At 41.3% G+C, this 26316-nt stretch overlaps 4 protein-coding genes across 4 annotated transcripts; 3 read left to right on the top strand and 1 right to left on the bottom strand.

The window, feature by feature from the left end:
* Nucleotides 1–1745: 1745 nt before the first annotated feature.
* ythdf3 (YTH N6-methyladenosine RNA binding protein F3) lies at nucleotides 1746–9996 on the bottom strand. The gene is made up of 5 exons (XM_061063951.1): nucleotides 9546–9996; nucleotides 9131–9155; nucleotides 8722–8801; nucleotides 6729–8459; nucleotides 1746–3413 (listed from the first exon to the last, which is right to left on the bottom strand). Exons 1-5 carry the CDS (start codon nucleotides 9567–9569, stop codon nucleotides 3390–3392), a joined length of 1884 nt encoding a protein of 627 aa, XP_060919934.1. The 5' UTR covers nucleotides 9570–9996; the 3' UTR covers nucleotides 1746–3389.
* Nucleotides 9997–11666: 1670 nt separating this feature from the next.
* Nucleotides 11667–18470, top strand: abhd10b (abhydrolase domain containing 10, depalmitoylase b). The gene is made up of 5 exons (XM_061064423.1): nucleotides 11667–11820; nucleotides 12250–12436; nucleotides 13361–13472; nucleotides 17459–17596; nucleotides 17709–18470. Exons 1-5 carry the CDS (start codon nucleotides 11727–11729, stop codon nucleotides 18048–18050), a joined length of 873 nt encoding a protein of 290 aa, XP_060920406.1. The 5' UTR covers nucleotides 11667–11726; the 3' UTR covers nucleotides 18051–18470.
* An 818-nt stretch (nucleotides 18471–19288) lies between these two features.
* On the top strand, nucleotides 19289–23009 carry tagln3b (transgelin 3b). The gene is made up of 5 exons (XM_061064479.1): nucleotides 19289–19813; nucleotides 20687–20902; nucleotides 21499–21673; nucleotides 21804–21906; nucleotides 21996–23009. The coding sequence occupies exons 2-5, from the start codon at nucleotides 20723–20725 to the stop codon at nucleotides 22135–22137; spliced, it is 600 nt and encodes a 199-aa protein (XP_060920462.1). The 5' UTR covers nucleotides 19289–19813; nucleotides 20687–20722; the 3' UTR covers nucleotides 22138–23009.
* Nucleotides 23010–23161: 152 nt separating this feature from the next.
* On the top strand, nucleotides 23162–26114 carry c1qtnf9 (C1q and TNF related 9). Its single transcript, XM_061064477.1, has 3 exons — nucleotides 23162–24463; nucleotides 24571–24633; nucleotides 24769–26114. Exons 1-3 carry the CDS (start codon nucleotides 24277–24279, stop codon nucleotides 25536–25538), a joined length of 1020 nt encoding a protein of 339 aa, XP_060920460.1. The 5' UTR covers nucleotides 23162–24276; the 3' UTR covers nucleotides 25539–26114.
* Nucleotides 26115–26316: the final 202 nt, after the last annotated feature.

The following is a 26316-nucleotide window of genomic DNA, read 5'->3' on the forward strand; positions in this document are numbered from 1 at the left end:
TTTCCTGTTTATTCAAATTTCAAAGACAAACAAAGAGAACAAGTCATCATTTTCAACAAACGAGAGAAAACCATCACCAAATCAGAAGTCTATAATTAAATCAGTGTTTTGCTTATTTCAGTTCCCGGCTTAGTGTTTTTGCTTTGTTCACACACAAATGTAGGCAGGAAGAGTGTGCTCTTTTCAAGAACATGAAAGATGCACAAATGAACACACAGAGGAGAGAAATCACAATCCAAAGCATCGAATGTAATGCTCGCTTCCTCTCCCTGTCTCTCCTCTACATCTGACTGCACAGTTTGGGTGAGAGGGCATTAATTGCTGCGGAAAAGCTGCGGAGGCACAACAAGTGCTTCTCATCCTGGCATAATTGTGTCTGCTGGAGTTGGAGGGCTTGAGAAGAAGGCTTTAACTGCTCTCAGGAGAGGCTTTGTGGTGCATCAGGAGAGCCGTGGACGGATGACTGAACGTGATGTGAGGGCGCCCTCTGGTGGACAGATAGTGGAATACATTTTTGTAACTCAAAAATGATTTGAGCCTTGTACTGTAACTCCTTACTTTCTAAGCCCCACTTGTACAGGGCTTGTTTACCTCCATGCACGAGTAAATCATTACAAATAGAATAAAGCTTCTGTATAATAAGAATAATTATATTTTTTACAAAAATATTCATCTGAAATGTATAGCATGGAGCCACCTTTGTCCCTGTTATGACATTTAACAATAACCTGTGGAATATTTATCCCCAATAACAACAACAACAACAACAAACAGTTACTCAAGATAAAGCTCATTTTGCAGACTTCATGTAATCCAAGACATGGACCTCCAAAAGTCTTTATTATATGTGGGTTGCTCTGATCACAGCAGGAAACATGGCTGTAAAAATAGAGTTTATGTTCACCTGTTTAAAATGCGGCGACAAAATATTTTTAATTCAGTTGAGTTTGTGTCTACATAAAATATTTTAAACAATCTGGAAGATTAGACAGATGGGCGTTTAAATTGGACAACACACACACACGCTTGTTTCAGTGACTGTCCCAGATTCTTGGCTTTAAACACTCGGGGAAGGTTAGTTTTAGTTTCTCCCTGAGATTTCAATACGACTTACCGGTATGTCAGGTTCGTACGAGCAGCCAGGGGATTAACATCATTTTTACCTGCATGTTTATGAGACTATTTATAACCACCCTTACACTATACAGGACGCTTAGAGTATCCTGTTCAGAGGAGAGGTGTATACTGTGGCATCAAGGTGTCACTCACTCTACCTTATATATCATAGCAATATAATAACACAATCATTTCACTTAAATCATCCTTATAGAAGAGGCCTTTTAGTGTTGGAAGTAAATGAGATGGGCTTGTTATAACAACTTTATAAAGACTTCATCTAGTTCAGTCCAGTGGTTCCAAACCTAGGGGTTGCGACCCCTCAGAGGCTCGATTTGAGGGCTCATGATATCATTGTTGGAAAAGGAAGGCAGAAAAAAAAAAATCTGTTTTCCTTTTATAGACTATACAAATCTTTGTTTTATGCAAAATGATGGATGACTTGAAAATTATTCAAATGAAGTTGAACCACTTCTTCATTCATGTTTATGTAGTGTTCTAAGCCTATTAAATGGGTTTTTTAATGTTCCACATTGTGTCAATTTGTTACCTTGTGTTTAAAAAGCATACACTTGCACATGCAGGTCAAACACAAATTTCTTCCTCTTGCATGCAAAAAGTAGACAAAGTATTTTCTATTCTCATTTAATGTATTATTTGAATAAAAACATGTTAGATGTTGAAAGGGAAAAAGTCTTCTCCCAAACCCCAACCGCACACAGTTTTTCACACTCACAGGCTGAAAAGGCTAAAAGACACAGTTTAATCTGTAATATGAGTTTGTTATAGAGAGAGTAACTGAAGCTGTCAAATACATTTTGCGGAGTATAAGGATACAATATGTGTGAAATGCTGTGGAGTACAAGCACAACATTGCATAAAATGGAAATATCTAAAGAAAAGCACGAGAATCTTCAAATTGTGACTTAGTAGAAGACTTAAATGCTCTGAGTAACTTCTAACCCTAATGTCTTTGTTTGACTCCATACAGGTAAGAGTGTGCGTTACTGTACTGGCTGTTTCCTGCATTTGTACTGTGATGTGAAGTAACCCACTTTAAGCTGGCAGTGCTGCCTCCCACATAGCAAACATGTTGATATGGTGTCATCTTCAAGTCTATTTATTGTACACCTTTGATATTTTGAGTCTATGGTCAACCCCCGCACACTGACACACTTTACACACATCGTCAGTTTAATGCAGGGATGCAGAGCAGACGGGGGAAATGGATTGCTGCTACTGTACACATGCCTGTTTCTCTAGAGGCACATGTGCACATCTCTGATTCAAATGAGTAAAAAACACAAAAGCAAGGTTTGCGCTAAACATGGGTAATTTTATTTAGCTAGTGAGTCACCTAGAGGAGAAAACTGTCACATCCTGTCAGTCGATGTCTTGCAGTTTTTGGGGGAATCCCGGTCAAGCCAAGTAGAAAGAAGGGGTGATGGGGGGGGTTCTCCCAAAAGTGCACAGAGTTGTTGAGGACAGACAGTCTGATTGAGCCTGAGGTACAGCAGAGGACATCGACAAAGGAGCAGCAGGTTTCTCCTCAGACAAATGCACTTCAGAATGACAGAATCACAAGAGAAAAAAAAAAAGAAAAGAAAAAAAGATGTGCACTGGCCAGTGATTGCCAGCCTGCTGCATAATTATAATCTTTTGGTACACGGTAACATATGCAGAAAGGGAGTGAACAGGTAGGGGGAAGGATTCATCTTATGATTGGCATGATTGTGGCTGTTTTCCCAATTAGTTCGTCCCATCTGTCAATCATGTGAACCTCTGTCTGACGAGGATCAGACGGCTGAATACAGATTCAAGTAGCTGATTAATTCATATATATCATCTTTAATTCTCTTCATGAAGCTTGCCAATATCCTAAACATTTGAGGCATTTAAAAAATTACAAATAAGCCTTGTGAAATCTGCTGACTACTCGGGTTAGTCAGTTAGTCGTTCACAAACGAAAATCAAAGAAGAAGAACACAGTTAGACAGTTAAGGGGTAATGGTAGAGGCTGTTTAGGAGGACTGAAAGTGCTTTAGAGAAAGTGGGTTACGTTGTTTTTCTTGTGAGACAGGAACACGGGGTTTGATGCACCAGTCAACAAGTACAGATGAGTCCACCTATCTTCATGTTCAAGTGTTCAGATACATTGTTGTCTTCAGCGAAAAAGATTGTGAGAGCCGTTCCTCCTCGTGGTTAGGCAAACATTTGTATTTAAGGTCCTACGTCATTAGTGTTGCAGTTCCAGCAGAGAGCTTGCTTGAAGGTTACTGTTTATTTCTATTGCGCTCCTGGCAAGAGACAAAACAAAGAACAGAAAGAGATAGTCAGTGGTTAAGCACCAGAACATGAGCAACACGGGCATAAACAGAAGCTAGAAGTACAACAACAACAACAGAGCTGATCCCATGGCCTCTTATTCGTGTGCAAGTTTATTCTACACGGTTGGATTCATATGAATTCAGTGTCTGGGCAAAGTTTGAAAATGTTACTTCCCTAAAAATATTGTGACACTTGAACTTTAAGTTCTAAAAGTTTCAGCTAGTAAGAGATGAACATTAGTTCAAGCGAGTGATGCTGTTTTATTCTGAGCAGAGACGCATCAGATAAATATATAATATATGAATGTGTTTATTCACATATCTTCAGAACACTCTGGAAAAACCTCTCTGAATGTCTTTTCGAGTGCATGCATGTATTCTAATAGATGTGCAAAGAAAATTATGTTTCAATGAAAGTTTTTAAATCAATAACAGCTCAAAGAAGTGTAATGAGTTTGCAGCGTCACTCAGTTTGTGATAAATGTTTCAATTACAGCCTCATGTAAAGTAGCTTCTGTGCAGCTTCTTCCTCTTCAGAGGTTTGACTGCTTTCAAGAACTGTATTAATCTGTGCAAGAAACCAAGTCTTAGAATATTTAAAAAAAAATTATAATTAATAAGATTCAAGAGCACCTAAATCTCTAACAGAGGCACTGTTTGTCAAGTGGCAAAGCAGGCAACTGCTTGGGCCCCCTCCCCCAGGCCAGTGGGGGGGGGGGGGGGCTGAGGGCTGACAAACTTTAAACCAAAGCAGTGGCTTAAAATGTCCCATTTTTGCAATGACAGTAGGAAACCTCCCTAAGAGGGCCCCGTCACTTTGGTTGCTCTGCTAAGCGTTGCACCTGTGAAAACTCAACGTTCTCAAAGTCCCCAAAGACAAAGAAAGGTGAATTATCCATCTGGGAGTTAAACAAATAATGAGGGGGGAAAAAGAACGCAAGACACTGGATCATTACTGAAGGTTTCTGGCACTCGCTAAAGAGGAGGATGATATGCCCCTTCAAAATGCAGACAATGGTAACTATTACTTAGAACACAATGGGGATGAACGCTGGTTGGAGAGATCCCTGTACATTTTTGCACAGGGCCCCAACAGACTCTAGAATCACCACTGATCTCTAAAGTTGTGTGTTATGCTCAATCTCGCACCTCTATTTCCAAACCTGGTTTCAGTGGCTAACATTTTGAGCCTAGTAACAGAAACCCCCCAAAAATGTGCTGTGTGTTGTCCTAAACATTAGAATCCAATACAAGCAAAAAAAAAAATAATTCAAGGGATAAAATGAAGAAAACTCAAGATCAGAGTGATCCATCAGTGAAGTCAGGATACATGAGGCTGTCTCAAGAACATGTCTGGAGTAAGAACGATGCAGAGAGAATGAGTTCAGTAGGCTTCAGGTACCTGCTCACGCAAATGTTCTATCATGTTTACACAGCAGCCGCTACATGAAGGCTTGTTGTAATGCCGGTCTTGTGGATAAACACACGACTGCACACATACTCCAGAAAACCAGAGTAATCAAAACACACCTTAAATATCAAATATTTAAGGGTGTGTCAGGAATTAAAAAGACGGAGGAACAATGTGTAACTGTTGATCATGAAAGCAGATGAATAAATAAACAGAGAAAAAAAAAAGGAGCCCGGCTAATGAACAGATTGTAACATTTTTGCAGGGAGAAGAGTCTCTTTGTTTACCAGTTTACATGCCCGTGGTTGGAGAAAAGGTCTGTAAGATCGAGGCACTCGTATGGAGCTAACCTCAGGGAATTTTGGCAGCCATTTTGTTTTTAATCATTTCATCAGAAATCTAATCTGCTATTTCACAACGACATGTGTAAACTAAAAATGTTCGTTTAACTGACATAGGCAAATCCCTTCGCCGCAAAAATTCAAACAACCAAGCTGCATCTCCTCTGTTGTGATACAACTGTAGCCATTACCAGCAGACTGGTATTCAAGCTTTCACACCATGAGCTTCTTTGTTCATCCAGAGGAAGGGGAGAAAGCTCATCTTTAAGTATTAACAGCTTAATTGTTTATTGGAGTAAAAATCTTGCAGCAACATTTAGATCCAAAGTTATCCTTAAAAAAAACACTGTGGGAAGGTGCTGTGGTGCAGGTAGCTGTGCTGGTTTGACACCTCTCAAAGTTGGGGAAGGACAGGCCAAACAATAGAGAACAATTAACCTTGTCAAGCAGAGGAGGGCGAGGCCTCGGCTGGGCCGATCCTGTCATGTAGGAGGTCAGGGCTACAAAAGCAGCACAGCGCAACGCCTGCACAACGCAAGATGAAACAGGCTTTCTACTGACAGGTTGTTTTCAGAAGCCTGAAAACATTGACTTGAAATATTTATGAGAAAGTAACCCAGCGCATATTAACAAGGTCTGCACCGAGGAGTCAATACAGCATCAATGGAGCAGCAGCAGTAGGGGAGTAGGAGAAAAGAAGAGAGCGAGTCATGGGGTTTTTCTAAACTACCAGATTAGCATACTGGTGAATATAAGAATGGAAACTGAAGAACGATAGCGATGATAACACGGTATTCACTCCTTTGCTGCTGTTCTTCCTCAACAGTAAAATCCCACAGAGTTTTTATAACAAACATCTGTGGTACACCACTGGTGTGACTCCTGCAAAAATATTTTAGCTTTGCAGGCTTAGGCTAACACTCTTTGTGAATTTTCAAAACGACGTACACAGATGAATGTATTCATGCATTTTTATCCCGCATTTTGCTGGGAAACATCTGAGACAATCTGTGCCGACTCTGAGCTATGCTGCAGCCAGTTTGCAGGCCGAGGGCTTATGTTGTTAAAGACTAATAAAGCATGAGGAGCCTGTGGAGAGCAGAGAGGCTCGGCGTTCAAAGAGAGATCAGAGCCTGCATCTGCCTTTGTCTGAAGGAAAAGAATGCCAGGAATGTGGGCTATTTCAGGAAACCTCTATGCGTCTAATCAGCATCACAATCTCAGCAGTACAAGATGGCTGATGAGGAATCACAGCTTCCTGAACCTGCTTCTGAGTAATGTAGTCGCACGTCAGTCTACTGACAGGCCTCTGGGAACTTCCATTTACGCCAGCCAAAGGAAGTTACAACCTCTATTTGAGAGCAGGTGGAACCAGATCAGCTGATTATAGTCTGGCAACAGGCCGGGGGAGTGACTCGGTGAAAGTTAGCCTCCCTTTGGATTCAAAGGTAACTACAGTGAACTCTCTCTGGCATACACAAAAAAAAAGCTGTTAAAACAGGAAACAGTTCTGTATCTGTGTGTTTATCTCACCTTCCTCAGAGCCTCCTCCTCTTCCTGACGTTTCTCATAATGTGCAAAGTCATCAAAGATTGAGGTGGTATGCTTGTAAGTGGCGATTATTTTAAGCACTTGTTTGGCCTTCTCCAGAGGCACTTCCTGAGTGTCCCTGGAGTTGGTCACTGGCTTGTTGTCATTGTTCTCCAGCCGAATATGACGCAGCTGGTTGTTGGGCACGTCTTTGATGAAGACCCACTTCACCTCAAACTTGCCCTTCCACTTGTCCTGAGACCAGACGCCTGCATAGGCATTGTAGTCCACCGGTGAGTGCATCTCAGCCACGCCGCAGAAGTGCCCACTGCCGTTGACGCTGAACAACAGATACAGGGGCCCCTTGTTGCCCAGCGAGCGGTAGGCACCGTCCAGACGCTTGTTGCCGTGCTCTGTGCTGCACCAGATAGAGTACTTGATGGAGCGGTGGATGTCGTCTTCTGAATAGCTCTTGATAATGAAAACACGTCCGTTTTTCAAGTTCCAGTCAAAGTCTTTGGGGTTGTAGTTGTTGAGGGTGCGGAGTTTCTCCAGCACGGGATGCACTTCTCCAGAGCAAGGGGAGGCACTCAACGGGACCCCCCCACCAAGACCAAAGCCCTCACCTCGGTTCCTGGGAGCCACCCAGCGGTTGGGGGGTGGACCGGGCTGCTGGGGTTGCTGCTGATGAAGGGGCTGTGGGGGGCCAGGCTGAGAGGTGAGGTGCAGGTGTGGGGGCCCGGGGGCTAGAGGATGGGGGTGTTGGGGGTGTTGAGGGTGTTGGGGGGACTGAAGAGACTGAAGCTGGAAGGGCTGGTGTTGGTGTTGGTGTTGATGTTGGTGTTGGTGTTGATGTTGGTGTTGGTGTTGGTGTTGGTGTTGATGTTGGTGCTGAGGCTGATGGGGCAGTGGGTTCTGCAGTAAGGTCTGGTGCTGAGCGAGGAGGGGCTGCTGCAACAGAGGCTGCGGGGGCATCATAGTCTGAGCTAATGGGGGCTTGTTCAGGGAGCCCTTATCGTCCCAAGTACCAATATTCATATTGTGCTTTATGGGTGGTGGGGGAATTGCAGCACCTCCCCCCATTCCCATGTTGGCTTTGGGTTTGACCTTGGGCTGTGGCTTGGCCGGCTTCTTGGCGATGGCTGCCCAGGAGGCGGGTTTCGGTGCAGACGAGCTGACAGACGGAGGAAGGCTATTGGCCGCCATGCTGCTCATACCTGCCGTGCCTCCCAGGGGTGAACCCACGGTTTTAGTGACAGCTGCCACCATGTCCGTACCCAGTTTCAACCCTGTCATACCTTGTTCAATGCTGTTCAGCACGGGAACTTTACTAAGCTGGGTGTCACTTCCGAACCCTGCCTGTCCATCTGTAATAGCCCGGCCCAGAGAGCTGGGGGCGTACCCATAGCTGTTACTGTAGACAGAGCTCTGTGTGGACTGACCCTGAGAGACGCTGGTACCCCAGGTGGAAAAGTCTGCGTTACCAGGGAAGAAGTTGAAACCATGCTGGCCCAGGAAGGGAGGGGTGTTCCCCAGGCCCCCCGGCTGGCTGAACACACCGTCTGGGATGAAATGCGGTTCGCCATTACTCATCTGTCCATAGGTAGTTAGGTAGGGCATTGGGGGGTCTCCTGCTGTGGACCAAGCAGCTTCTCCAAGAGAGTAGGGGAAACTGATTGATGGAGCATAGTAGCTTGGCATGTAGGGGTCAGACATTTGTGGATAGCTGTTACTCTGTGTGGCAAAGGGAGACAGACGGTTAATGGAATGCAAAGATCTTTAATTGACAAATCTAACATGATGACGATATTTAGAATAATAAAGACAGACTGTGTGTTGAATTAAAAGAACATATATCCTATTTGGGAACAAACAACCAAATAGGGATGATAGTATTGGATTTCTAACGTAAAAAAATATACTAATTTGAAATACCCATGACGTTATAAGATCAATACTGGGTCTAGGTGATTCCTTTGTCAAATTTCGATGTTACCTGATTTGTCTGGCCGCTTAAGTAAGGCTCAAAATCGTCATCGTTTACTCCATCCTTTTGATGCATTGATCCGTTTTGCACTGAGGAGACAGGACATTAAATCACCTTGTGCACTGAGCTGTGCAGCAGTGTGGCATTTGAGGCTCGAGTTAACACATTTTCGAAGAAGAGGTTAACTAAAACATGACAAAATAAGGTTTTCATGGTTGTGCAACACATCCAACTATGGCCAAAAAAAGAACTGCAGTTTCAGCTGCTGCTGCTGCTGCTGCTTTAAAGCTAAACCACCAAGCACTCTTGATAGCATTTGAGCTAATTTGAAATCAAAACAGCTGGCACAGCCACACTGATTGGCCTTTTTTTTAATATATAAAAACGAGGGCTGGAGCACCATTTAAACACCACTTACCTTTATTTCCTTGTCCTTTAGGTCTCTGAAATAATGAGCAGCACAGGAAAAATAGGTGAGACTTGTCAGATCACGACAGGAAACAAGACACACACACACACACAGAGAGAGCAGGCTGTATCCTAGCCGGATAAATAAAACAGACGATGGTAGTAAAGCTAAAAACCCTCAGTCCGGATGTTCACATTTACATGTTGCTTGACGTTATTGAGCGGATGTCAAACGACTCTGACATCCAGTAAACGCTGCCGCATTGGCAGCCGGCTACAGCTACAGTCGGCCTACATGGAAAAAAAAGCTAATAGCTATCATATATCAGAGAGTTTTCAGCCTGTTTGATCCGGCGTGACAAACCAGATCAAACTGTTGTTGTCGCTAAAGTTTCACATCACCTTCGAGATGAACATACACGAACCTGATCGACTGTGGTTGCAGACATCCTCTAGGAACCGAAACTGATCGCTGTTTTAGTGAGACTGTCCACGGCTTCCCCCCTTCCTCTCTCTCTCTCTCTTCTCTCTCTCTCTCTCTCTCTCTCTCTCTCGCTGCTCTCCGGTGCTTTCCTGGCTCGTCTCTCGGGTCGTCCAATCACCCTGTAGTGGGTTACAAGGCGGTGTTTTCCTCCCTTTGGCCAAAACCTGAAGACGATCCTGTTCTTCTGGCTGTTAGAAATGTGTGTGCGGAGAAGGCTTCGGTGAACGTGTCGGATCCTGCCACAAGATTTGGGTCTTAGACAGTCAATCTGAAAGTGACTAGTGTCTTACTGGAATATCCCTTCACCATATTCCACAATGGCGGATAGGCTTTTTACTCCCGCTTCCGTTCCGTTTCTGCTGCTCCGTGACCTTCCGCCTGTGACGCTCTGAGTCATGTTACAAACTGACACTTCACATGACAGTCACAAACACACAACTTCACCACATACTTTTTTTTTTTTTTTTAATGTTGTCCAAAACAGGGACAGCCTGTTTTACTGAAATGTTAATCTCGTGTCTGATATTTAAAAAAAATAATAATAATTGTCACCCCCCCTGCGTGAGGGAGCCGAACAAAGTAGGCTAATGGATGTTCAATGTGGTACAAATAAATTACATTTAAAATAAAATTTAAAAAAAGCATACAAATAGACATAGATGGGAAAAATGTAAACGTGAATGAAGGAAATAAAATAGACCCAAAAATTAAATCCAGTTTTCTGCTTGCATCATAATATTTGGCCCACCTCAACCAAAACTATAAAAAGAATGATTGTATTTTTTACGCATTATAATAAACTGTCTAAAAATATATGGGCCAATAAAATATAACCTATAGTGGTTCCCAAAGTGAGGGTCAGGAAAAGGGGGGTCCTGAGATGCCTTAAAAAAAACTAATAAACACTTTAAATAATTTAAAATTTTATATTTTAGCCATTGTTATAAAAAAAAAACCATATATGCTATGAAGTGTTTCACTTTCAAATAAAACCATATCATTAACTGAAATGAAAATTAACTTGATGGGGCGCTGGTTGCCTTTTGTTATTGGTCTACCCCGAAGGCTATAGTCCTCCAGGTGGGCGGCTCAGGTTCGAATCCGCCCTGTGGCTCCTTTCCCGCATGTCAGCCACCACTCTCTCTCCCCTCATAAAAAGCTAAAAAATAAACCTGAAAAAAATGAAAATGAGATCGATGTGTATAATAAAATGTTACTTTGCAAATGACAATGTAGGTGTCTGCAGCTCTTTACATGAAGATAAACACACCTATGTGTCTATTTATTTATTTATTTATTTATTAAGGCATTTTTGTCCAAAGGTCAATAAATGGAAATAACTTGTATTTTTCCACTAGCCTTTCTTACAATAAATGACTATAAATAGTTTTATTATATCTATTTTGTTGTGTGTGTTTGTGTTGTTGTTTTGTGTCACTTGTATTGGCTTGTTAATGTATGTGCCTGGTGGTGCACTACTTTATAAGCCTTAACCACTTCCAAGGACATAATGGTCTGCAGTCTCTGGCCCCCTTATTTTGGGGGTCATGAGCTGAAAAGTTTGGATAACTCCTGGTTAATTTTACCCTTGATGAGATTATGACTAAAAAACAAAATATGAATGTAAATAATAATATGTATTATTATTATTATTATTATTATAAATTCATCCCAAATAGCTAAGTGAAAGCAAGTCCAGGGTAATGGTAAGTCAAGTACATGTCTTATACGTTTTGAAGTTATCTGCTCTTTTATAATTCACTGCAAAACTGATATGAAAACGTAATTTGTAGAATATGCATTGAATAAAAATGTGTTCTTAAAACATGGTTAATTTTTAAGGCATTACATCCAATGAGCTTGCTTTTTGTTGTGCTGTGTTGTGTCATGTTATTATATGATAGGCTACTTAAAGTTTAGTATATGTATTATTTTCTTAATGCAAGAGTAATGCTTTAAATAAGTCGTCTAGTTGCTACTTTTACTCTTACTAAATAGTTCCTGCACCACTCCTCCACAGAGCTGTGCTGTGGTTCTTTTGTCATGGACTACTCCTGCTCTGAGAGTAAGCGAGTCACCGCTGCTACTCTCGCGATAGTTCCTCAGTGGGTCGAGGAGCAGTATGGCAGCCGTGGCGCTGAGGTCCTGCCGCAGAGGACTTTCGCATATTTCAAGCAATGGAGGGCTCGCTGCTTTGTCTTTAAAGCGTCTTGAAGGTTTGTTTAAGTCTCCGCTTGGCTGCAATGAATTACACAACGCTTGAATTTCATGTGAGGAGATTTAAACGCCGAGGAGGGGGTGTGGCTCACACACTGCGTCGTCTTACAAAATTTAGGGCAGTAAACGTCGCGGTGTTTGCGCCTGTGTTGTGTGCTTTGCGCCGTCTGAGCTCAATCTTGTATGTGAGAACATTTCGACATGAATTCCTGAAACAGGAGTGTCACATTGCCTAACTTATTTTTTATGTGTGGTCGATCTAAAAAAAAAAATAAAAAAAGCCCCACGCTTGCAACTTGCCTTTACCAATATAAAGGGGTGTGCTTGTATTCAGTTAAGATTATGTAATTTATCCAATATGCTGTACATTGAGTCATTTGCTTAACATGTTTTGCCAAAGCTGTAATACTTTGCACTGTGTAAACCAGGAGGTAGGAGACACAAGTCCACAGTTCAGTATGCTTCACGACCAGACCTCCCCAAGTTGGCCTACAGAAGAACGAAGGGGAAGAGTCCAGGAGTGGTCTTCCTCCCCGGATATGGCTCCAGCATGAATGGGCAGAAAGCTGAGTCACTGGAGGAGTTCTGTAGGTCACTAGGACACTCATATCTTAGGTAAGACATTCAAATTAACCTCTGAAAAAGGATGCATGCCATGACCATGCCCTGAAAATAATCTCATAAACCAGAATATATCATATCTAAATGTCAACCCTCATACCCCATCAAATATCAGTCCTGGATGTTTTCAGTCTTTAATTGTGTTTTTATACACATCAGAAACGTCTGAAGCGCCTGCTGAACATTACAAAGGTTGCATTGATCATTTAATCATATTAAACAGAATAACATAGTTGTGTCAAAGGATTGAAATGACCTAAATTAAAATACATGAACTCAGAAAGATGTATACTACCTGCATACATCCACAGTTTCATCCTACATTGAGTGTTGAATAAAATGAAATTGAAGGATTAGTTATATTTCTGTGAGACAGCTACTGCCAAGGCCTTATTAAGGGTGTTTACTCACTGAGATTAGTTGTGCTCTCAACATGTACTATGCCATGTGTTTATCTGGATATAAGTGAGAGATAAGATGTGATTTTCTTTACTTAAAGAGAGCTTTATAATAAAAGAAAATGTTGGTTATATTCAACAGATTTTAGAACTCTTTTGAGTCATTTAAAAAAAATCAGAGGCCAAAATAAGAAGCGCACTATAAAGGCCCACTAAGGAGTGACAGATTTAAGACAGTGATTGGTAAACGGGTGGATTATATTAGTCAGTATTAAATGTAACTATTCTTAGTTTCTCCAACTGTTTCAAATCTATCAATCGCAAAGCCTCCTCTTGAGGTGGTGGCATTTAAAATGCATGAATCCGTTCTACTGAATACTCAAAAGGCTGATCCAACATTTAGTGGTATATTAATTATTAATTGTACTTATGTCTAAAAATAAAATTAAGGGTGGATTATTATGGCTTGCAATTGTTTTACCCTCTGATGCCCATTGCCTGTTCTATTTATTGTTTTCAGGTTTGACTACACAGGACATGGGGCCTCGGAGGGGGTGCTAGCAGAAGGGACTATTGGTACCTGGAAAAAAGACGTCCTCTTCGTGTTGGATGAGTTAGTAGAGGGGCCACAGGTAAATATTTATTTTGGGTCATACCCCTTTGGAGATGACTGTCGGTTAGTAATCAATGAAGTTATGAAAACTTTGCTCAACAGGGATGGAAGGTGAGAGTCAACTCCCATTCAGAACAGTTTTAGATTTACAACAGGTGTGGATCTATGTGCATTAGAAATAGTGACTCCAACGCTTTCCTCGTGTTAGTGTGAGATGTGTCATGTAAGGAAGCATATTGAAACGTTGGATATATGTAAACAAGAAGGCAGAACTTTAATTTCAGTGAAAAATTACGGTAACTTTTTTGTTTTCGTTCAATATGCAGGCGTTGAAATGCAATAGTATGATGTTCAGGATAAGCTACAGCCAAGTGGTCCCTCCTACCACAGTAAAAGGGTTTAGGTGCTGTATTTAGAGACTATATATATCAGAGCCACACAGGCAGTATGTGGAATGCCACAAATGGCAAATGTAATCAAGCTATAGATAACAAGTAAAAGAAAAAAGTACAAACAAAATTCAATACAATTAGAAAGATGGTCATCATCGGAAATAAATAACAATATAATTTTTACCTTCCCTTGTGGAAAGATAAAACCAGTTTTAAGAGCACCCACAGTGTGTAGCACATTAATATTCAACTTGATTTCAAGTTGATTAAAGATCTTTCAAACATCAGAGCTTTTCATAGAAACTGCTAAGATGGCAACCTGATAGAGTGTGAAACATGTCAGAAACACACCTGTATATTTTATTTTTCTGATTTTCCAATAGTAATGATTTTGATTTTATTAATTGTATAGATAACTTTTCCCAACATAATGTTCAGCTGGTCACCTCCAACTTTTGGTGGCTAAATGTAATATGAAGCTAGCTGGCAATCTAGAGTTCCAGTTAAACTGTCAAACAAGTCATCACTCAGTGAAATCTCTCTGCAACATCGTGACACTGAAGGTTGGAGCTGAATAACAGGGCAGCTAGATTTACACTAAGGATGGATAAATCAGACTCACTTTCAAATATCTAAGCTGTAACATTAATAGAGTTCTCATAGAAACAACACTTCCCTCATTCAGCTTTTTTAGACTCCTTTCATTTACACACGTCCTATAAAATGTCCAGTTTTTAGATAGTACACATACTTTGCTAAAGGAATGAATCCAAATCTAGCTTAGCTGTATAGATTGCGATCAGCTGGACTTTTGCACACTGTTCAAGACTTAAAATAGTTAACATTTTGGACAGCTTCCTGAGCCCATAAAGAGTTTGTTTGATCTGCTCTTCTGATTCGGTACTTTTATCAACACAAGACACGTCTTTCATGTAATGGCATAGGCGTTAATGTCACCATGACTGGTGAAGTGAAGGTATTTGAAAAGTTTAAAAAGAGTGCCTTGGAGTTTTCTTGGGGTTTAAAAATTAAATTCCTAATTTAAACTTTGAAAAATGTATACAGTTCTGATGTTAAAGAGCCCATATTAGGCCCTTTTTGGGGTTCGTATATTTAATCTATGTACCTACTTTTGTACTTTCATGTACTGCTCCTCCTTGCTCCCTCTACGCTCTGAGTCCGTCAGCTACGCTCTGAAGTGCCCCCACTGTTAGACCCCACGTGGGCCAAGTCTGCTCTGATTGGTCTGCCGATCCGCTCTGTCGTTATTGGTCAGTTGCTCAGCATGCGTCTCAGAAATTTCAACATGAGCTGCAGGGCTTGCCACAACGAGCCAATGGGCTTAGATCAGTGATCTCACACTGACAATGACGTCGGACTGACACATTTTTATCGAGGGGGACTAGAACCGAGCGTTACATGCAGCTAATGCTACAGCTAACAGGAGGAGGTAGGAGAAGCCGCGTTTCCGCAGACTTTGAATTTTTGCACATAGATGTGCCTAAACATGCACAGGACACATGGAGAACACACTAAAGAGCATATAAAACCAGAAAAAGCATAATATGGGACCTTTAAGCTCAGTCTGAGGTTCTATTAGTGAACTTTAAATAAATGTTTGTAAATACCCTGCATGCTGCATGGAATCAAAATATGTTTCTGGTATACAAAAAGTTAAATTACCTTGACAAAAAAGTTTTTCAATATCCCTCATTCAACAATCCAGTCTCCATGAAACACTGACATTGTACCAAGGTTTAATTAGATACAATCCTCCATTGTCATTGTCTGTTCACTGGAGGATTCATGTTTCCAAGTGACAGCTGTGTAAATTACATTACATGTAAAGTACATGGCTCAAAACTACATCAGATTTCTCAAAAATCTCTTTGTAGGTTTTTGTGTTGGAGGGATGTGAACAAAGAAACGTTCTCACTTCAGCAGATCTTCAAGGATTCAAACTGTGAACATAGACAGCTGGTCAGTGAGGGCCATGAGAAGTAACCTAAACAGAACAGTTATTTTAAAGGAAAGGGACTTTTAATGTATTTAGATTTATAAGAGATGTACTGGGCCTCATTCACCTATATTTTCTTTAGATCGTTCTTAAATTTGTGCTTCATAGAAAACATGATTGAAAAGAGAAGTCCAGAGTCAGAAATGTTCAAGTGAAGTTGACCTGCACGCAAAGTTAGAAATACTGAAGTAGTTCTAAAGTAGATGTTGTGCTGATCAAAATTAAAGGTGCACTATGTAGTTTTGGTAATGAAATTTGAAAGTTGGAGAAGTAAAACTATGCTATATTTTCTGAACTAAATGCACAAGCTTTATTCAAAGGAAAAAATGTTTCCCCCGGAACACTGGAGCTAAAAAGCTACGAGGAGAGTTACGCTTTCACTGTTGTGCGCCCACCACCATAACTTCTCGCCTAGCATTTTATATTTAACAGTGTTCCAGGGACCACAGTTTGTGTATATAGTTATGAACATTTACCACATAATCTGTACATTTCTCCAACTTTCACATTTCTCTACCAAAACTACATAGTTAAAGGTCCCATATTATGCTTTTTCTGGTTTTATATGCTCTTTAGTGTGTTTTCCATGTGTCCTGTGCATGTTTAGGCACATCTATGTGCAAAAATTCAAAGTCCGCGGAAACACGGCTTCTCCTACCTCCTCCTGTTAGCTGTAGCATTAGCTGCATGTAACGCTCGGTTCTAGCCCCCCTCGATCAAAATGTGTCAGTCCGACGTCATTGTCAGTGTGAGATCACTGATCTAAGCCCATTGGCTCGTTGTGGCAAGCCCTGCAGCTCATGTTGAAATTTCCCGAGACGCATGCTGAGCAACTGACCAATAACGACAGAGTGGATCGGCAGACCAATCAGAGCAGACTTGGCCCACGTGGGGTCACAGCAGAGCGTAGCTGACGGACTCAGAGCGTAGAGGGAGCAAGGAGGAGCAGTACATGAAAACAGACACTTTTTTCGGACTTTATCTATTGTGAACGTACAAAAGTAGGAACATAGATTAAATATACGAACCCCAAAAAGGGCATAATATGGGCTCTTTAAACCCAAACAGGCAGATTGATTACATGATATTTAGTTGCATCAGAAGATACACAATATAAGACTTCACACTGCATGATTGAAATACAAGTTGACCATAGTTGAATCATGTATTAATACATGTTAGCTTTTAATATAGAAGTGCAAAATGAAGAAAAACACAATAACAAATAAATATGCCCTGCCATATCAGCACTCAAACGTGCGTAACAGTGCTCCCTCATGTTCTTAGATTCTGATCTTAGCTAACAAGAACACATTTCTATTGAAGAACAGACCAAGAATGAGGCTCATTTAGATCTTTACAAACTGTGACTCCAAAATAGAGAATTGAAATGAATATAATTAATTTAATTTCCATGTGTTGTGTTTATTGTATGTTCCACCATTTGTCCAGAAGATGGCACTGTGCTACCATACTTGTGGTATCATTAGTCTTCGTCTGCCATGATTGTTCTGCAGGAGTCTGGATGGTCTTGTGAATAAGTATGAATAAGAATTAACTAGGAGCTTAACAGTTTTTTGTGGTGTTTTTTCTTAGATATTGGTGGGTTCCAGTATAGGCGGTTGGCTCATGCTGCTCGCAGCCATTGCAAGACCAGAGAAGACTGCAGCACTTGTAGGCATCTCCACTGCTGCTGATCACATTGTCACATCCTTCAACGCTCTTTCTCTGGAGGTACGAATAAAAAACATGATCACAAAAATCCTATTTTATTACTTTCATTTAAAACTTTGGTTGTCTTTTGATTGAAATGTTTGACTGTGATTTGTCCATGTTGAATACACAGACACGCAAAGAGTTCGAGGAGAAGGGGGAGTGGACCGTGCCCACCAAACATTCAGAGGAGGGTTTTTACAAGTTTAACATGGACTTTCTGAAGGAGGCAGAAAACCACTGTGTGCTCCAGAGTCCCATCCCCATCACCTGTCCAGTACGGCTCATTCATGGGCTGAAGGACGAGGACGTCCCGTGGCACATCTCCATGCAGGTTGCAGAACGCGTCCTCAGCCCTGACGTGGACGTCATCCTGCGGCGACACGGCCAGCACCGCATGTCTGACAAAGATGACATCAAGCTCATGGTCTACACTATTGACGATCTCATAGACAAGCTGACCACTTTGGTCTGAGTACAGGGCGGGGGAGTGAGCTTGAGAGGTTGCTGAGATAAAAGAGAGAAAGACTTTGTTTACTTGGAAGTCGACCCTCAAGAATTTACCAAACAATGGCATGCGTCTCCGCCAAATACGACCTTTTATCTCCTTGTACTTCATCTGTCATTTCAACAAGCCGTTACAGTGCAAACTACATTGAGGGGAGCTCTCCTGTTAGCTGTTAGCCCCTTATATCTTCAGGTTGCATTTTGTATGTGTTCCACGTTAATATACGGAGTGTTATGTTGGCCTTTATTAGGTCTTCTGTTGCTGCTGTGTACCGCTGTTCTCATCGTTTAACTGTTCTCCCCTCCCTCTTTACTTAGATGGATAGTTTTCCTGTGCCTTTTTTAATCACTTTTCAACTGTTTTGGCCAATAAAACCTCTGCACATTACAGTGCAGGTCTCAGTCTGTTACCACAACAACCACAACACAATCATCTTAATAATCTAAAAGTAGTAGAGGGGATTGAGAGCTGTATTACAGAAAGTTAAGTACTCTTAAGTGGTTTATGCATTTCTTAGCTAATCTGTTTACTAAACAGATTTTTATTTTATAAATCAGGATTTTTCTTTCATGCAAATCCAGATTGAATTACAGCAAAATACTGACAGAAACACTATTAGCCACACGTAAATGCATGGCAACATAATGAGTAGTTCTATATAGTTTATATAGTGAGTTAAAATCATTATACTCTCTACTCTACTACGAGTAGTAAAATCAAAAGTGTGTTGGCTGCATCCATGAAGGGATTATTTTTGTGAGCAGAACATTCTGTTACATGACTCCTCATTCATGTGGCCTTTAGCCACAGTGAGGCCTGCAGAATGGAGCCATCTGACTGTTGATTATTAACATGTAATTGGCCACGAGCTGCACTGTGCTCAATGGGGCGAAGCCAACCACTTAACTCTCCCAGATCCACTTAACTGCAGCACTGACCTTTAACTCGTGCTTGAGCTATGTAGCCAGTGATTTTTGTTTGTGTCAAAACTAAAATCAAAATCAATTTATGGGAGCATGAATGACCGCTGAATGCCAGCAGGAGAGATAGCGTAAAATACATTGCATAGGGTGATGTTTTAGAATATATATATTTGCTAAAGTTTTACATAAAGCAGGTTTTTTTCGCTAACGATCTTTGTGAATCAGGAGATGGTATATTAATAATCATCCATTGTATTCATTTTGTTGTCTTTCTTAAAAATGACTCATATCACTGAAGCTACTTAACACACGATAAAGAAATCAAAGTGTAGAAACTGGTTAAAACATCTATTCTAACGAGATAAAACGGCAAACGTGCTACTATATTTGCCATCTTTCATGAGGCAAATCTTTTTTTTAATATTGTTTGCGGTTGCTTAATAACCAATATTGACTTTTTGGGTGTCTGAAACAGGATTTAATCAATTTGGTATTGTCATGTGCTTTGGTTTCGCTGATGCTCATTTCATGCTGCAAAGCTGAGCACGCACTATACTGACCACTGTCCGAAAGCGGTGTCGCGTCGCATTTCGTGTTGGAGAGTCTCTAGGGGACTCCTCCTGGAAGAGCTGGCATATAAAAGCAATGACTCGCCCCCTCCCGGACAGACTGGACCCAGCCTGCGCCCCCCACGCGCCCGTGCTGCGCTTCATGGATGCTTCAGCACTTCAGCATCCTCAGCCCTGCCCAGCTCAGCGGAACTGAAACACGTTGACTGCACGGACAAATCAGACTCTCTTCTCTTTGGTAAGTGTGCGTAGCTTGCATTGAATGATACTGCTTTAAACACATGACATAGTGTGTATAAAATGTTTGCGCAAGCGATGCAGTGTCGCAGCTTAGTGCTTTGGCTTTGCGCAGTTGCCTCCGGGTTAGTTAAATATTTAAACAAGCTGCAGGATGTGTAGCAATGTGGTGTCCTTACATTAATGGAGGGTTCATTTTTTTTAATTAACTGAATTTAACTGAGAGAATTGCTCCCAACAACAGATCAGTGAAGAGTTCACATTTACATTTTCTATGCGCCACAAGGGACTGACGTAATCAAATTTAACTCAATCAGGCTAAATATAGAGCTGGAGGAATTGGTGGGGGTTTTTTTAAAGGAAAAAACTTTCTGCAAATACATTTGATAATTTAGTTTGCGCCATCGCCATGATGATTGCCTACTGGAGGTCATAATTGCACCATCCTCTTACAGCGTGCCGGAAACGGGCTTGATTGTTGCCATAGCAATAAGAGGGCTGGTCTCTCCCCTGTGTGGGACAGCAGCCATGACCACACCCTTCACTGCTACAGCATGGATGGGCTGTGCCTGGGTTGGGGGCTGAGCTGTGGGGGACAGGTGCTTTGGAGAGACTGAAACCTGGCTGAGTGGTTTTTCTTCAAACACAGAGACAGTTTCTTGAAGTATTTAAATTCTACAGAAAAGTAAACAAATGAGAAAAAGGGAAGAGAAAATATCAAAGTAAGAAGTGTAGCCATCCTTTAGCCATTTATAATACAAAATGACTGAAAATGCTCTGCTACAAGAGTCATTTCATAGTAACGCGTTTTTAACAGAATGTTTGCAGTTTGTTACAAAGTAAGGTAAATTCAGCTTCATGTGTTTTCTTCAAGCCTTTACCACACTGCTCGAGAGTTGTGAAAGCAGCTATGGCAAACAGAGGGCCCAGCTACGGACTGAGCCGGGAGGTGCAGGAAAAGATCGAGCAGAAGTACGACCCTGACCTGGAGCAGCGGCTGGTGGACTGGATAGTTGCACAGTGTGGAGGAAACCTGGAGAGGCCACAGGCGGGAAGACAGAACTTCCAGAAATGGCTGATGGATGGGACAGTGAGTAGCTGAAGTACATGGTCTTAAAAATAGAAGTCATCGTTTAATTATTAAAGCTAAAACAAAGCGGCTGGAGCAGATTTAAAGAGCCAGGATAAATTTAACAAGTGTTTAAAAGATTATTTTCTTTTTCTCTTTTTTTTTGTTTTGTTTATTGAAAGTATCCTTTGACAAATGTTTTTGTCCTCACTTCGCAAATGTAGACTTTTGTACTCAATTATTTTGGTAGCGTTGATGGGGGAAAAAAAAGTACTTTTCTGCAGTGGGACCCCTAAGCACCATAAGACCTAATTACCAACCAATTATGAAATGAACCCTGTATTGTCAGGTAGTGTCTTCTTTCTTTGACACTGCAGCTGACTCTAATGTTGGAGGAATCTTTCAGGGAAATCCATCAGAGACCAGAGAGAGTCGTCAGTTTTTGGAACTAAAGCAAGTAGCTAAACAGAGAATAGTGCAATGCAGCAACAGAAAATAAAGCATTTTCACTAACAGAAATTACTTCTATTTTTACATCGGCTTCATCAACTAAATCTAATTCATTTCTTTCTGTGCTCTTAGGGAATGCTTCATATTTCTGATTTCCTCTGTCCCAGATCCTCTGTAGGCTCATCAATAGTCTTTACCCGAGGGGGAAGGAGCCGATCAAGAAGATTCTAGAGACGCAGATGGCCTTCAAACAAATGGAGAAGATCTCTCAGTTTCTGCAAGCAGCTGAAGCTTACGGAGTCACAACCACTGACATATTTCAAACTGTGGACCTCTGGGAAGGTGATTTACCCTTGATTTCCTACCATGCATGTACGGCTGGATTAGCATCTTTTCTTTCATAGTAGTTTTTACACTAATGAGAAGTTTTAACAGCATGCCATGACAACATTCTTCATTATTCTGGCTAAAGGGAAGGACATGGCAGCAGTGCAAAGAACCCTAATGGCGTTGGGTAGTGTGGCTGTCACTAAGGACGATGGCCATTACAGAGGAGACCGAGACTGGTTTCACAGGTAAAAAAAGAAAGTCACTGTAACAACTGCATACCTGCTGTGCCAATGTTCCTCCACATCTGTTCATAACTGCTCTAAATCATGTTTAGGAAAGCCCAGGGGTATCGGCGAGAGTTCAGTCAAGAGCAGCTCCGCCAGGGCCAGAGTCTAATCGGCCTGCAGATGGGCAGCAACCGCGGGGCTTCCCAGTCTGGTATGACGGGCTACGGTATGCATCGTCAGATCATGTAGACCACTTACGACAGTAGCTAACCTGTTCCCTTGCTTCAACACTTTATTTTCTACTAATACCTCCAAAACTGTAACCTTCGTATCCTTTCTAGCGCCTGCTATGTTAACCCCGATTTTCCTGGAACTGCTGCTTTCCTAAAAAGAGGGATCTGTCTTAAAAAAATGATGTCATATACTGTAGATCTCCTTCTGCCAGCTCTCTTCCTGTTCCTCTCCTCCCTTATGCCATGTGCTGTATTACTTCTTCGCTATTTTCCCCATGGTCAGATGATTACTTAATGTGATTTCAAAGACATTCTACAACATTTTAGTCTTAATCTAGAGAATTTAAGATAAAATCTCTATACAAAACAAGCCATCAGTGTTATACTGTACACATATTAAATCTGGAAAAATGTTGCAGCATGTTATTGCTATTTATTTGTATATATGTATACATTTGTTTCCATTAATCACTGGTCATTGTGCTAGGATGGTAGGTTACTGTGTCATTATTTAGCCTTAAATCTAATGGAACTCAGTGACAGATGATGCCTCTGCTATCTTGTCTGTAGACAGTATCCTCTGTAACCAAATCAACCTCACGTTGTGCCTGGTTATGGGACTACAGAGACTGGGTCCTGATTCGTTGTCTGCAAATTCTAAATGAGTTTCATTCATTCTGAGCCATGTCGTTGTTATTTGTTTGTTAGATTACATCTTTGTCTATTTTGTGTCCTAGTAAATAACTGAACATGTCTGAAAGTGACGTTTCTGGATAAAGACATTGCTTGAATGTGCACTTTTATGTATTGCCATGTTTATATTTTTGAATATATTTATATCTGGAGGCTTGTGAGAAGATGGATTGAACAATAAAGTATGTGAACACATATTTGTGTCTGTCTGTGTAACACAAGCTGGGTAACTTGATAACCAGGAAGTATTTAAGTATATGCTCTGTGTAGAGTTTGTTTCTTATCTTGGTTTTATGTTCCAGCTCCTCCCTTGTGCCCATCCCTGCTGTCTCTCCCAACTGTACACAATCTAATAAAGGGGCAGCAGCATAATGATTATGATGGCTCCTCTACCCATGAAACCTTACTCAAGCTGTGTTAAAGCTTTGCCTTGCAGAGTGACCTTGAGTAAGCTATAAAACCCCTAGCTGGTCCAGAATTGCTTTTGAATCTCAGATTGCACCTTTGTGGTGCGGTTAAAGCAAAAAACAAGTCACCAATACTGTCAGAAAATATTTTTTAAAAATGTTTGGTTGCGATATTTAAGAATAGCTGTAATCTTCCATTTCATTTTTGCACCTTTTGTGAGCCTGTGTGAATTCACGGACCTAATGTCCACTCTAAATATGCACTGAAATCCATCCAGCATAAAGACAAACTGAGCCACACTATCATTAAGATAAGCAGAGACCTTGGTTGAGGCACGAAAGGTCACATTTTATGTCAGTGATCAAGTTTATGTAGGGCCAATTCTTTCTGACTGTTGGCATTTAAAGATGCTTGAATTAACATTTTAGCTAGCTATTAGCATGCAATCGCTAAACCAAGCCTATTACATTACAGTTTCATCCTTTTAAATTGTAAATAAAAACAATGGCTCATATTAATTCAGGTCATCCAGTCCTGAAAACAACCCCCTTTTTAATGAACATTTAAATATTTCAATCTTCTTCAATCTAGTTGTTTATTAACATGCCAAGATGTGTTAAGGTTCAGCATCATTTTTGCCTAACTGAATAAGAAGGCAGCATATGAGAATCTGTGTGTACTTAAGTATGTCTGGCCTGCACATACAGCTTATTATTAGCCTGAAGCAGACTATAGAGGCATGTGAAAGGGCACAGGTGATGTGTAACTGACCGACTCAATAAGTAAGCTGAAAACCCAGTCAGACCAATGGAATGGCTCTGTGGACTGAGGTCACTCTTGTCCAAAGTTCTTGTCCAGATTATGTTTTCTTTGGTTAGTGTCTTAGTTGTCACTGAACCTCTTAAGTTTTCCTGATAGAAAACGATTTTGACATTCCATTTCTGAGTGTTTGCTTTGCGGTAAAGAGGCAAAGTTATGCACTATTTTAGACTTCTTGTCTGAAAGTTTTGTCATTTTTTACATTGGTTTTGTTAGACAGGTTGCCTCGGGCACAATGTTGCAGACGAGGTTTAAGGTTACTCTTTTACTCCTTCTATTTATCGCCAGATGTGTTGCACAAGAAGAAACCCCCAATAAAGCATGCGTTTGTGGATACCCTGGAATACCTGGGGACCCCGGACACAACGGAACACCTGGCAGAGATGGCCGAGATGGACTCAGAGGTGAAAAAGGGGATCAAGGTAAGTCTAGAAGAATAAACTTATTTAGAGCTTAACACCATGTCCATTTTTCTGTATCTAAGGGTTCAACGTTGTGATTAATATCAACAATCATTTATGACACAAAGGTGAAATAGGACCTGTTGGACGACCAGGCAATGACGGCCATAGAGGAGACAAAGGAGAGCATGGTAAATGTCCTCTGAATAATTGGAAGATTTGTAATGTGTCTAATACCTCTACATGCAGCTTTTTACCCTATCTGGTTTTGTAGAATATTTATGCACACTTTGTCTTAAAGGATTTGATGTGCTTGTCATTTACAGGTGAAGTTGGCCTAGTAGGGCTCAAAGGAAAAAGGGGAGATAATGGAGAACGGGGTTCCCCTGGGAAAATGGGGCCCCAAGGAGTCCAAGGGCCCATAGGCTTGAAAGGAAATAAGGGAGAACTTGGGCTGCCTGGACCCCAAGGACATAAAGGGGATTTGGGGCCTCCTGGACCAGAGGGTCCCAAAGGGGAGATTGGCCTTCGAGGTGACAGAGGCATTCAGGGACCATCAGGACCTCCCGGCAGGTCAGGGCCTAAAGGGGAAATCGGTGTTCCAGGTCACAAAGGCAACATTGGTTATCGTGGCGAAAGAGGGACTCGAGGGGAGAGAGGTGATAAGGGGGAGAAGGGAGATGCTTTAGTTATCTCTAAAAGCGCCTTTTCTGTGGGACTCACAGCTCATTCTAAACTCCCAGCGGCTAACACACCCATCCGGTTTGACAAGATTATTTACAATCAGCAGAGTCACTACGATCCACAAACGGGAAGATTCACATGTTCTGCAGCAGGAGCCTACTTCTTCACCTACTACATCACTGTCTACTCCAGAAACGTGAAGGTGGCTCTGGTGAAGAATGGTGCAAGGATCATCCACACCACGGATAACTACCAAAGCAGTGAGGACCAGGCAGCAGGGGGCGCTGTGCTGCACCTCGACGTGGGGGACAAGGTGTGGCTGCAGGTGGCTGGTGGAGAGCTGTCCAATGGGCTCTTTGCCGATGAAGATGATGACACTACTTTCTCTGGGTTCTTAATCTTTGGGGTCTAAAAAAAAAGGCATGACTACTTTATACTAGGTCATGAAAAATTATACGAATCAGTCAGCTGGATCAGTCTGCCTACAAACTTGAGTGACAATGCATTGTGCAGTGCTGGAATGTACAGTCAACACAATACATTAACTTAACTAATCTACTTAAATACAAATGGGGCACATGTATTTCACATCAGTATTACCACTTTATGCAAAAACTCTTCATTTAAGAGTGACACATCTGAGCCTTTTAAATCCGGCACTGCTTTTATTTGACTAGTCAGTTTTTATACAAAGCATTTACAGGCTTGTAAAATACAGCTTCATATTTTTGCATCTGTGTTAATAACCAAATAATCCAAGTAAAGAATAGAACACTCAATCGTCCTGCAATTTGGTAGTATGCCTTTCAGTATTTATGATATATACTTATACCTCTGATTTAGTGAAACTTGTGTAAAGATATATTCTCCCCACTTCTAAAGCATTGTTTAAGCAATAAGTGGTTAAAAACATGTCAATAAATGATTCTTCTCTTTAAATGAGAGCATGCTCTATAGTGAAATAAAAACATTTAACAGATGGAATTGAGCTTTCATGTTTGTCACGCTTACCTGTTTAGTGTGTGTTTTTAATTACACCCAGCTGTCTATTGTGTTAGAATAAAGAGCAACATTCTTATCGTCATTCAGTTTCTTCCTCTGGTATTTGGGGAGAGTCATGCACAACAGAAATACCCGAGACATTAACTTTCACGGCATGATAAAGTGACATGGCACGAGGAAGACGGTGC

Source organism: Labrus mixtus, chromosome 19, assembly GCF_963584025.1.
Source record: "Labrus mixtus chromosome 19, fLabMix1.1, whole genome shotgun sequence".
NCBI lineage: Eukaryota > Metazoa > Chordata > Actinopteri > Labriformes > Labridae > Labrus > Labrus mixtus.

Bases quoted from the DNA above. Each gene is read 5' to 3' on its own strand.
- c1qtnf9 (XM_061064477.1), top strand. From the start codon at position 24,277: ATGTTGCAGACGAGGTTTAAGGTTACTCTTTTACTCCTTCTATTTATC. The intron at 24,464-24,570 runs GTAAGTCTAGAA...TATGACACAAAG, and splicing joins AGGTGAAAAAGGGGATCAAG to GTGAAATAGGACCTGTTGGA. The intron at 24,634-24,768 runs GTAAATGTCCTC...TGTCATTTACAG, and splicing joins AGGAGACAAAGGAGAGCATG to GTGAAGTTGGCCTAGTAGGG.
- ythdf3 (XM_061063951.1), bottom strand. From the start codon at position 9,569: ATGTCTGCAACCACAGTCGATCAG. The intron at 9,156-9,545 runs GTTCGTGTATGT...TCATTATTTCAG, and splicing joins CTGCAACCACAGTCGATCAG to AGACCTAAAGGACAAGGAAA. The intron at 3,414-6,728 runs GTGAGATAAACA...GTCTCTTGCCAG, and splicing joins AGGAGGAGGCTCTGAGGAAG to GAGCGCAATAGAAATAAACA.
- abhd10b (XM_061064423.1), top strand. From the start codon at position 11,727: ATGGCAGCCGTGGCGCTGAGGTCCTGCCGCAGAGGACTTTCGCATATT. The intron at 13,473-17,458 runs GTAAATATTTAT...GTTTTTTCTTAG, and splicing joins AGTTAGTAGAGGGGCCACAG to ATATTGGTGGGTTCCAGTAT. The intron at 17,597-17,708 runs GTACGAATAAAA...TTGAATACACAG, and splicing joins TCAACGCTCTTTCTCTGGAG to ACACGCAAAGAGTTCGAGGA.
- tagln3b (XM_061064479.1), top strand. From the start codon at position 20,723: ATGGCAAACAGAGGGCCCAGCTACGGACTGAGCCGGGAGGTGCAGGAA. The intron at 20,903-21,498 runs GTGAGTAGCTGA...CCTCTGTCCCAG, and splicing joins AATGGCTGATGGATGGGACA to ATCCTCTGTAGGCTCATCAA. The intron at 21,674-21,803 runs GTGATTTACCCT...TTCTGGCTAAAG, and splicing joins AACTGTGGACCTCTGGGAAG to GGAAGGACATGGCAGCAGTG.